This window comes from Triplophysa dalaica, chromosome 15, assembly GCF_015846415.1.
Source record: "Triplophysa dalaica isolate WHDGS20190420 chromosome 15, ASM1584641v1, whole genome shotgun sequence".
In the NCBI taxonomy this organism is placed as follows: domain Eukaryota; kingdom Metazoa; phylum Chordata; class Actinopteri; order Cypriniformes; family Nemacheilidae; genus Triplophysa; species Triplophysa dalaica.
The window spans coordinates 17800814-17813186 of NC_079556.1; the positions used below are offsets into that span (position 1 = coordinate 17800814).

General features: G+C 35.6%; 2 protein-coding genes across 2 annotated transcripts; one reads left to right on the forward strand and one right to left on the reverse strand.

The window, feature by feature from the left end:
* The first annotated feature begins 426 nt into the window (after nucleotides 1-426).
* Nucleotides 427-9567, forward strand: reep1 (receptor accessory protein 1). The gene is made up of 8 exons (XM_056768584.1): nucleotides 427-503; nucleotides 2703-2775; nucleotides 2887-2963; nucleotides 3107-3227; nucleotides 3788-3901; nucleotides 4325-4496; nucleotides 5689-5945; nucleotides 7458-9567. The coding sequence occupies exons 1-8, from the start codon at nucleotides 472-474 to the stop codon at nucleotides 7533-7535; spliced, it is 924 nt and encodes a 307-aa protein (XP_056624562.1). The 5' UTR covers nucleotides 427-471; the 3' UTR covers nucleotides 7536-9567.
* Nucleotides 9568-10453: 886 nt separating this feature from the next.
* Nucleotides 10454-12349, reverse strand: mrpl35 (mitochondrial ribosomal protein L35). The gene is made up of 4 exons (XM_056768231.1): nucleotides 12282-12349; nucleotides 11693-11849; nucleotides 11261-11414; nucleotides 10454-10782 (listed from the first exon to the last, which is right to left on the reverse strand). The coding sequence occupies exons 1-4, from the start codon at nucleotides 12310-12312 to the stop codon at nucleotides 10594-10596; spliced, it is 531 nt and encodes a 176-aa protein (XP_056624209.1). The 5' UTR covers nucleotides 12313-12349; the 3' UTR covers nucleotides 10454-10593.
* Nucleotides 12350-12373: the final 24 nt, after the last annotated feature.

A 12373-nucleotide genomic window follows, 5' to 3' on the forward strand; every position in this document is an offset into this window, starting at 1 on the left:
AAAAACTGTGTTCCCCCAGATTTAGTAAATATGAGAATTGCATTATTTATTTTGTGTACGGTAAAATGCAGCATTGCACCCCAAGATAATTATCCGGACATCATATGATGTAATTGCTGACACATGTTTACAGTATCCACATTACACTGTATTTATATAGATATAACGAAGGCACTATAAGAGAACCTAGTAAATAATTGCACATTACAATATGTGTAATAAAGCCACAACTAGATGCTTGTAGGATATGTCAATCTATCATATGTGGCATTATTTCTCATAGATAAAATGATCTCATTTGGTCCTATCACAACTTTGCATTAAATGATTTTCTCGTGGTGATTATTTATAATCGTCCGTGACTGCACGAGAGCGCGTGCGCCGCCGCTTCTATCAAACGTTGAAGGACCGACGACAGTCTCGCAGGAAACTCCTCCCTGTTGACAACACACACGCTGCTCTCATAGCGCAATGGTCTCCTGGATTATTTCTAGGCTTGTGGTGTAAGTCTTTATTTTGCTCTTAAAAACTATTGTTGTTGGTATGATTGATAATGCTATTCATATGAATATATTGTTTTTCTACATTTTTGGAGCGATAGCGCGAGGGCTTTTGAGGCTACTCTTTATTATAGGGTGAATAGGATCACATTGATTTGAAATGGTTATTTTATAGGCCCGATTCTCTCCGGTTGATCTTGCATGTCTATATTACAAAGACTACCTTAGTTAAAACAACAGATTTTCGGCTCGCAGAAATAAACTTGAGACAAAACCAAATGTCACGGAATTATACATTCAGTTTAGATGTTGAAGCAATATATTTTATTTAACGCTAGTGATAATTGCATTATATAAATTCAGAGGAAATGTAGTTATTGGAAATCTTGAGATCTTTCATGTATGTAGGCTATAGAAAGACAATAGGATAGGTCTGATGACCACCAATCTGTTCAGTTCCCCCATCTAAATAGACAGCTTGAGCCTGCCATCTAAATACATTACATCAATTTCATTAGCCTGTCTGTTTAAGCTCAGTATATTTTAACGATTTTATCTGTGTGTTTTTCATGACATTGTGTCAATATTGTTATGCTATAACAATTTTATGTCAGCCCGTTTGCTGCGTGTGTGAAATCTCCAAATAGCTTTTCAATTCATTTTAGATCACAATATCCGATGTCATTGCACGTATGTTAACACTTGCGAAGTAAATTTGGATACGAGGCAATTCTTAAAATAGACAACAAACATATGTTTTGGTTGGTGTGTCCTAGATAGGCTGAAGTGGACTTGGTTGAAAGTGTTCTGTGGGTCCCCTGTGTCGTGGTTATAGAACCGGTTTGTGGGTCGGTCATTCGATCAGGTCGCGCAGCTGTTGCGGAGCTGGTTGACTCGGACTAAGTTAAAACTCACAGGTGCAGGTCACTTGCTTTATTAGGCTATCTAGCCTTTTTAGAACCACCCGTTTTAACAGGTTTAACATAATCAGCTGCGCCATATACAAGCAAACAGCATTCGTCCCGTCCACTTGCTTCTGATCTTTTTATGCGCCCTTCACACGAGCATTCACTTGACGCGTCTATTTTTATCTAGCATGCAGAATGTAAACTCGGAATATAAACGGGGTCGTGCAGATCTCTGTCGCCTGAAGAGGTGCAACAGTGTCAATATATGCAAGAATGATGTCCTGCTGAATTAATGAGACTCCGGGCGCGTTACTAAAGTGCAGTTATCTCAAATATCAGTAATGGAAAGGGTGGAGCGCGGTTTCTTTTCAGAGAAAGGGACCTATTAAGCACATGTGATTTTTGTTCTTATGCAATAGGCCTTTTGTTATTTCAATACCATATAATAGAGTTGTTACTATTTCTCTCACAAAGAAGTATACAATCTTATGAAAACAAGAAGGTGTTTCCTGTAAGAGGTGCATGCATGATGAGGTAATCTAAGATTTAAGCAGTGATGTCATTTTTCAGGCTACTGGTCACATTTTACTCCAGTAAATGTTTATATTTACAAGGTCAATTCTGCATGAAAAGAAAGTTCTTGTCAACAAAATGTGCATATTGGCTAAAGAAATCACATGTCTAACATTGTTACAGAGGAAATTCACCCATGGGGCATGTTGTCATAACAGATTTGAGAAGAGCAACTTAAAAAACATAATCATAAGTTTAAAAGCAATTTTGAACAGATTGTCTGGATTCAATATGTATTACAGGCCTTTCGATATATTAAAAGCAAAGCAATCAAAGCAATTAAAACAAAACTGCAAAGGTTAAAAATATTATTGTGGTAACAGGCATTGTAATGAATTCAAATTCAAAACATGTACTCGCTTCACTTTACATTTATTTTTAAAAGTAAAAAATCTAAATACAGCTGACACAAATGTATCTCATTTACATCTACATGTCTTTATTCAGCAGACACTTTATTCAAGACTCTCTAATAAGGTTGCAACATTTTGTCTTAAGAGCTAACAAAATGTTATGTTTTAGTTTGCTGAATAGAATTTGGGTAGAACATTTTATGCAATTATTTTAAATTGTGTTTAAATCCAACATACAAGCAAACATTTGGAATTGGATTTACATCTCAAGAGCAGAATTATAACTTTCTGAAACCAAGCTTCATCCTTCTCACTACCAAACACGGCTATTCTACTTATCACAAGTCTGCTTTTTGTATCTTTCACAGGCTCATATTTGGTACCCTTTACCCAGCATATTCGTCATATAAAGCTGTAAAATCTAAAGATGTACGAGAATACGTGAGTATATTTTCCAGAACTTAATCGATTCAGCTCTTTTACTTCAGAGTTTATTGCCTCTCTCTTGCCTTCTCATTCCTGTTATTCATGATATTCTTTTATTTAAAACAGGTGAAATGGATGATGTACTGGATAATATTTGCACTTTTTACAACAGTTGAAGTATTCACAGATATCTTTTTGTGCTGGTAAGTGCATTTTGCCTTTACCGATTCTGTCATGTCCTGCTATGAAAATCGACTCATATTTTTAATTCAGCTGATGCATTGTCATGTGGGTTCCATCCGGCATGACACATAATATCATGATTGTATTTTATTGTCCTTTGAAGGCTCCCATTCTACTATGAACTCAAAATTGCCTTTGTGGTGTGGTTACTTTCCCCGTACACAAAAGGATCCAGTGTGCTTTATAGAAAATGTGTGCACCCTACACTGTCCTCTAAGGAGAAGGTAATATATTCAACATTTTTGTGAAATCAATGGATGAGCTCAGTTTCCTTTTCTTTGTAATGAAACGCAATTTGGATGAAACATCAAAGGAGCATTTGTATCCAAGAGAGTATATTGTGGGAAATTTTGTACTTTGAAATGAGCCATCAATATTTTTGGAAAAAAGAATGTTAAACTGAATTATCTGCATGATAATTTTGTACCAAATACAGAAAGATCTCACTTGTTGTTTAGGGGTGCGGTTATCATACATACAGTACAGTAATAGACAAGCTTAAAAATGCATTTATACAGAGAAAAATTTCAAATACATTAAACTACAGATGTTTTATTTAGAAGGAAGCATCTTTAACAGCCATGTTTTTAATGTGAACCACTGGAATTGTTTGAGCTGATGGGCGATCCTGAGGAAATGTACATTTGACTCTTTTTCCTGTTTCCCATTTCAGTGATTTGAGAAACTTATCACAATAAACAGAAATCTAAATCTACTGAAATGATGCAGACAGAGGAGAGTTTACGTTAAACAGTGAAAGACTTTCTTTATGACCTTTTTTCAGGACATTGATGAATATCTTTGCCAAGCAAAAGATAAGAGCTATGACACTCTGATGCATTTTGGAAGGAAAGGACTTAATGTGGCGGCAACGGCTGCAGTGATGGCTGCCTCCAAGGTAGATATCTATATTCACCTCACCTTGGTGGCATATTTATTGATTGTGCATGTATGGATTGTAATTTTTTTGATGTTACACTTTTTGGGTACAGTATAACAATCCATAGGCTGGTGTAGTCATGCATATGGTGGATGCTTTTTTTTAAAGCATAGTGTATTAAGGCAAGAGATTTTTATTGCTGTTTCCTTGATATCAAATTTTGTATTATGTTGTTGTCGTAAACACCATGCTTTAAGTTACAATTACACAGTAAAATGGTAGTAATCATATAATATTTGTAAACTAGTGCTAGTCAAATAAACCAAACAACCACTCAAAGTCATGCACATTCTGTACAAAAAACATCTGTATGAATAAAATCTTCAAAGCTTGAATATATTTAGACAATCTTGAAAACCTGACACCCTGTTCACGATCCAGGGCCAAGGCGTTCTTTCAGAACGGCTCCGGAGTTTCAGTATGCAGGACCTGTCAGCCTTCCAGGATGAAGACCAAGCAACAAACCAGAGTTCTGTTTCCACTCAACCCGCATCTGCACAGCACAGAACGCGCAATATGATGCGCAGTAAATCTGAGACTGGTTACAGCAAGGGTAAGCGTACCAAAACACATTCCTCAATCCTTTGAGGATCATACCATCAACCCATCAGGTGTCCGCTAATCCTAATTGATTGAGCTGCTTGTCTCATTATTCTATACATGTAATTAAGGAATACATAACACCTAAACTTGTAACCCTGCCAATGTCTTAAGTAAGGGCATGTTAAGGAAAGTTTAATGTTCTCTGCTTACTTCTATTTATAACTGTTGATCCGAACAGATACACTTGAGTTGCAAGCTAGTTCAGAACAACAATCAAAACACTGTTGAACAAAGTAGATATTTTAAATGCAACAGATATTAGTTATATCTATCATTGATCCAGAAGAGACAATAGAGGAGCTTTATAAATGGCAATCTGTAACTTTTCTTGTACAAATAAACAAGTACATAAAAAAAGTTACGATTTTGCATGAAATGTAATGATGCAATTTATGAAAACGTAACTTCATGAACTTGAAACATTTTTCCTAGTCCAAATAAGGACATTTATATACAGTATGAAGATATAAATGGCTGATAAATTTACAAATAAGTTATTGTTTCAAGTTTAACTGGAAATCAAGCTCTGGGCATTTTCCCTTTCTACATTTTCTTAAATTCGGATGACAATGAAGAATTTTCCGTTATACAGGAAGAGATTAGCCAGGGAAAACAGGCTTTTCCTTCTAACAAGTTTCCTGTTAAAGCTTATAGACGTGAGAAGCCCAACATTGTTTAAAAATGCTGCACATCAGAATGTACTAGAATCTCGTTCCTGTGCCGAAGGAAGTGTATTGTCTATACCAGTTTGTTAGCAGCGTTGTCCACAAAGCCGTATATTAATCATTTTAAAGGGATAGTTCACCGAATTTTTTTTAATTCTGTCATAATTTATTAATCCTCATGTTGATTAAAACCTGTATACGACTCTTTTTACTGTGGAACACAAAATAAGATATTTTAAAAAATGTCTCGGTTGTTTTGTGTCCAATAGAAGTAAATGGGGGTCAGTGTTGTTTGTTTACCAGTGTTCTTTAAAATATCTTCTTTAGTGTCCTGCAGAAGTAAAAAGTCATACAACTTTGGAATGACATAAAGATGAGTAAATGATAAAAGACTTCCATAATGACATGTCAACTCAATATTAAATTAAACATAAACCACAACCAAAGTCACAGTTTGGGATCTGATGCCCTGTACAGGCCATGATTTTGACATTACTGAGTATGAGGTGTTGAACCCCTCTATCGAGCCTCCCTGCCCTTTGACCTCCACATCCGCCCCAAAGGAGCCTGACCCCATGACTCTACCACTTTTCCTCCCTGAGTCCTTCCAGGATAAACTTGCACCTTCACCTCCCTCATCACCTGTAGCCCCAGATGAGCCTGTGGATAAAGGGAAGGAGGGATATCCCCCTACAGGGTCACCCCAACTCAGATTTAAGAGGCGTGCCCCTGAGGTACCCCCTTTTTTGGCTGTTGACTTGCCTGGCTGCACTGATGGTCTGTTAGCTTTGTTGTGACTAACTCACTCAACCACTTACCAATGCAGATGCTAATCAGCAGTCAACAGAAGATTTGTCTCTGTTTAAGTCTGACACTATTACCCAACGTAGATTGCTGCGATATTAATAGCAAGTAATAGGAGAGTGATGGTGACTCAAGTCTCTTACACAAGCCTATTTAGTTGGTCACAAATATAACACCTTGCCCACTAATTGATTGAATTTAAAGCTGTTAGTGGAATGGGTATCTGATAACTTGTAGCCTGTTATAAGGAATTATTGTTAAAGTGCTACTTCACCCAAAAATGTAAATTCAGGCAGCATTTCTCACTTTCTCATTCAACTTGACTTCTTTTCTGCAAAAGACAAAATATGTTTTGAAAAATGTTGTTAAGCGAACAATGGTGGTACCCATTCACTTCTATTGTACGGACACAAAATCAATGCATGTCAATGGGGAACTGGTGTTCAGTAACCAAAATATCTAAAAAACACAAAACACAATATATTTATTTACCTCATGTGACTCTGACTCTATGACTCTTTTTCTGTGGGACACAAAAGATGAGATTTTAGTGGTTTTGTGGTCAGACTGTACAATGGAAGTCAATGGGGACATATAAGCCTATATATATAGGTTTGAGCTGATATGAAAGTGAATAAATTATGAAAGAATGTTTGAGTGAACTATCCCTTTAAGCATCTTGAGTAAGAAACTTACAAGTTACTGACACTTTGTTTAATACCATATAAGAATAGTTCACCATATGTTGTTTTCTCCATGGAAGAAAATGAGACTAGCTAGAATGTTTACACAGCTAGGTCTCCCTACAGTGAAGTGATCAAGAAGTTAAAAGTCGTCTTAAAAAAACAGTCAATTTGTGTGCTATTATATAGTGTTTCATGCCTTAGATTTATTAGAATCATTCACTTAGATTTTTTAAAAGATCTGCTTGGTTTTTCCAAAAGTTATTCGATTTGGAACAAGGTTGAATAAGTAGTGTAATGTAATGACAGTTATGTGATGTTTAGGTGAACTATTCCTTAAATCAAGGGTGTCCAATCCTGTCCTGTAGTGCATTGCTTCTCAACCAGGGGCCCTCAAGAAACTTCCAAGCAAAAATAACAACTCAAGATATCTTTAAGTGGTCTTTAAAAGTTAGGGGGCCTGGGGTCTGGGAGGTTAATATCCACTGCTGTACTATACAGCTTATAATTGTAAGTAACTCTGAAGAGTTTTGCTTGCTTAAGGTGAATTTGCTCTGCATGACCATTGGACACTTGTTTTTAATACACATGTTGAGAAATGGACATATCCTGCTCTCACCTGTTGACCTCAGCCTGTTATAACGTGTACTGTGTTTGTGAACAGTAAACATGTGTGCATTTTGTAGCTCTCATCTTTAACCTGTTATCTGTATAACAGACCTAATTCTATCGACATCATCTCATATCGTGATTTCTTAGCCTCCTCCTAGAACCCTGCGACCCGTCACCCGATCCAGATCAAAGACCGCCCTCTCTTCAGACACTGAAGCCATGTGACTGTGTGCATATGCTCCGAAAGCGCTTTAGCTGTCCTACCTGCAACTTGAGGAGACGCAACGAGAGAAGGCAGAGAAAAAAAAGGAATGCAGCCAAAACGTTAAAATATTCAAAAGCAGCCTTGCTCTGTAATGAGGTAACCAAAGCGATGCGCAACCTTTCGCTTTTGATCTTTGACACTTAATGGGAAGGGTATCCATTTACTGTAGGTCACACACATATGTGTACTGCTGCTCCGAGACTCTTTTGGGGTTATTGAACTTGTTTTGTACATATTTACAGTATGTATGATTGTAGATCCTTTTATTTTGTTGGTATTATTTTGGGAGGAAACAATGCATGCACATTTCTGGTCTTGTGTCTCTGGTCCCCTATCCATAATCCATACCTAATACAAACGTCACACTTTTTGTTTGTGATATAGTTGGTGTGTTTGGCCTCAAACAACGTTTATTTAATGATTTATGTATCAACAAATGCAAAAAAAAATTCTGCAGAGAGTGACCTTGGTATTGATTGATTACAATATTGTTGTGCACCTACAATGATTTGTTGTTTGAAATATATTTTAAAAAGTGCAATTATGTAGTGCAATAACAATAATAACAAAAATAATGTTTTTTTAGCCTATTGTTGCTTTCAAATAGATAAACTTGATCAAAATCTGGTTAAGAGTCGCTTACAGACTTTAATTTCTTTATCGTTATGCAGTGTTTTAAAGCATTTAGAAACATTTCAAACCGTTTGATCAACAATAAATGTGTTTTTGATTTTTTTACTTGTTTTGCTTTATCTGCATGGATTTACGTGACATGTTGACGATTTGAATGTGTTCCACATCATTGGCCACCACATGTTAAGCGTGTTCAGTATTACTTACAGAGTTAAGTAGGCATTAGTGGTGCTTTGGTACGTCACTCACTGTGTGTAGTTTAACTCTTGTAGCATTAACTTGGGGGAACTCGGTTATGGAATTGTCCAAACACTGTGCGTTTACACTGGCATGTACGACAGCTCGGTGTTGTATCATTTCTGGTCGCAGAGGTGTGTTAAGAGTGACGTAAGCTTTGATATGGCCTGAAGGGGGCAGCAGAGTATTAACTGTTTCAAATGCAAGTGGATACAACTGTTATTCTATATTTAGAGTGACAATGCTTAACGCTGTGAGAATGATGACAATCCTAATCTCATAAACAGACTTTGTAGAATCCAGGGTGTAACAAATATCTTTGAACAGTTTTAATGAAACTTTGGTATCAAACCTCACTGATAAATCTGCCTCAGGAATGTTTCTTTTATCGTTGTATCACATATATATTTACACTTGTGAGGTTCTTTACATTGTGGAGTTAAAGGTCATTTAAAGTGTAGAAACTTTCAAAAGGTCAATTTAATATTTAGCGTTGAATCTCAACAGACTGTCTGAAATTATTGCACTTTGCATTTCACTGAGCATTTGTTTTGCTTTTGGGAGATAATGCTTTTTGACTTTTTGAGCAAGGTCATTTGCAACTTTTAAATTTTACAGAATAAGAAAACATTGCTGTAAGAATTTAAAGAAGTCCTTTAAATTGTCTTTTCATGTGAAGACCAGTTTAGACTTTTACCAAAATATGACAAAATTAACTATCAGCAAAAATGTGTAGAATATGAATCACAAGGTTGTTCTCTCTGAATCTGTAACATTAAAATGAGACATTTCAGATTTATGCTCTATCATGTCATGAAAATATGTTTTATTTCAGGGACTTGAGGCTATGCCATTAAAGATTTTAAAAGCCCTGGCTTCTGTTGAAATTAAAATGAAGAATCATTATTCTTGAAGCTGTTTGTTTTTGTTGTTTCAAAAAGTCACTTTTAGGCACGTTCTTTAAACATTAAAACCATTGAAAAGTATTTACATTTTTCCATTACTCTAATATCTGGCAGGCCAGAATGTATCTCAATGGTCAAGGTCCTTTATTAATAGAGTAAAAAAAGACAAAAATTATTGTGAAAAATTTAATTGTCATTCAGCAAATAAAAGGTGAATGTGAAACCGTGTGACTGCTTTCATTTAACTGCAATGTATCTATGGTAAGATTCCATTTTAAAATGTTTCCTGTTATAACTACCAAGCTCTTGTTCTGCCTGATGCTCTTCCCAGTCCGGCCAGAAGTTTGTGATGATGGCCAATTCACTTGATGACAACAACAGCCACAACCAACAGTCATCCAGAACCAGAATAATATTGGACAGACTTAAATATCTCTTTTTCCTCACTAGTTCTTTCCTCTTTTCACTAACCAGCCCGGCAACTGTTTCCGATGAATCTCAGAGTTTACAGTAATTATTCTCTCTGCTGTTGCAGCAGTGCTGTTTTAATATGCCAGTTGAGTCTGGTTTATCACAAGGTTTTTTTCTCCACTCTTATACACATAAACATCTATAGTATCACTGGCTTACTCACTGGCAGACTGATTTAGTTTAACCCATAAATATAAAGACTTGCGTTCAACACACATGCACGTTAACATATTTCCAAAAATGTATTCTTTCTGCACGTTTTGGTACTATTGCAAATTGTTCTGGTATATTGTGATTTTAGGCTCCCAGATAACAATATTTAAAATAATAATATTCCCTAATTAAATATACTTGGATTGAATAATTAACAGTTTCTTACAATCCACTGACATCGGTGTACATTGCATAGAAGAAAACTTGCAAAAATACCATGTTATCTTAATACCGTATATTCTCTTTAATTTCCCCCTAGAATTATTCCTATAAAAAAAATATGATGTATGTAAAGCTGCTTTGCAACAACGAAAAATGTGAAAAGCAGTATTTAAATAAATAACAATCAATCCATCGTATAGCATAACATTTGAGAACTGATTTATCATATTCAAAGGGCTGTGAGAAACACACATCTATAATGTCTTGAAAGCTTTATTTATTGTTAGACAGTGTACAGTAAATTGTTAATTAAATAGCACACAAAACACATTTGCTTTATGTAGAACAGAAATGTGGATATAATAATTATTTATTGTGTATTTGTCATTGATTTGTTTCACACTTTTAGGTTAACTCTTTCTTGGTACTTCTGGTAGGGATCATTGAGGTACCAGTTTCTTCTTTTCCAGAAGGAAGTAGTCATTTTATCCAACAGTTTACATTGAGTTTTATTACAGAATACATGTTCTCTCAGACGCTTCTTTCTGGCTGGTGACTTTTTCCACAGCTTTTTCTTATATCCAGCCTACAAACACAGAGACAATTAAAGATGAAACATAGAGGACAGACTAAGGTTCATTCTACAGAGCTCCAAGACATATTATCGAAATATCTCAAATGTGCATCCTGCAGGATGTATATTGAAATAAATAAATTTTAATGATTGATTTTAATACTGTTTTAATAATAGATTAACATATTTTTTAGGTTGATGCAGATACTTTTTTGAGAGAGGGATGGTTTTTGCAGTTTTTAAATATTTAAATAGCCTGAATTTTATATAATATTTGAATATAATGTTGTGAATTATTTTTACAAACGTTAAGCATTATTGTATTGTATATTACATTATTTAGCAAGTTATCACATTTATCTTCAATATCATGCAGCCCTAGTTTCTGAAATGTCAAATTCAAATAGCTCCATAATTTGGCTACCTTGTAGGAAATTATGGAATAAATATTGAATTAATACTCAGAAATCAAGGCAGCATCACAACTTACCTTTCTCCTCACCCACAGACCACAGTGTAGCCTTAGGAACCTTTGCACAACAGACTTCACAGACTTCCTTTTGCCTTTTTTAATACTGTAGTATGTTAAGTTTCTACATGGCTGGCATGGCTGGAGCTTGAAGGAAGGGATGAGTGGGGTTACACTGCAGAACAGAAAAGCTGTTAACTTGATCGATTAAGCCTAGTGTATGTGCAGGGGTAGGATATCACCTTTTGTTGCTCATTCAATATAATCAAACAACTTTTGTATATAGACATTAAAGGAGCCGTTCACCTTCCAAATGAAAATTCTGTCATCATTTACACACCCTCTTGTCATTTCAAACCGTATGGCTAGCTTTCTTTCGCAGAACACAAGAGCATGTGTAAATGATCTGAATGTTCATTTTAAAGGTAAACTACTCCTTAAAGATAAATGTACCGATCCAGTAGAGAAGTCTGTTGGACAGTGTTATGAAGAGGCAGTGGTCTTAACACATGTCTCTGCACCAGAGTTGAGAAGCGAGGGCTATGATATGTGACTTTGACAGCTTTAGTGACACAGTGTCTTCCCAACACCGACAGTGGTCTTAGCAAACCTAAACATCAAACACCAAAAAACAGCTGTAGTTTAGTTACAGTTACACAATTCTTGATGACAATACTACAACTAATACTAGATGTTCGGGGTTGTATTGTGTCCTAATTTAGTATAACGCAATGTACAATGACATGCAAATATATGGATTATAAATGATTTACTATATTATAATTACAATAATGAAACGGTAGTTTTATAATTATGTACGTAACGTTACTGTTGTAAAACACAAAAATGAACACAGAACGTTAAAATAAAGACTTTTCATAGTGAGCAATGTAATTTTATGCAGAAAGGCATTAAATTCGAAGATCTCTGCATTCTAACAGTCATGCGAGATCAGTTAACACGTACGTTGTCTACAAGGCATCACCAGCATTTGAGTATATTGCTTTTTATCTTGCAAAACATGAAAATGTGCCTTTTATACCTGGAAGTGCTTTTGTCAAGGTGGCCGCCATCTTAAACTCCACTGACGCATGAACAACAGTGCCCGGTTTGGACAAACAGAACGCGTTGCAA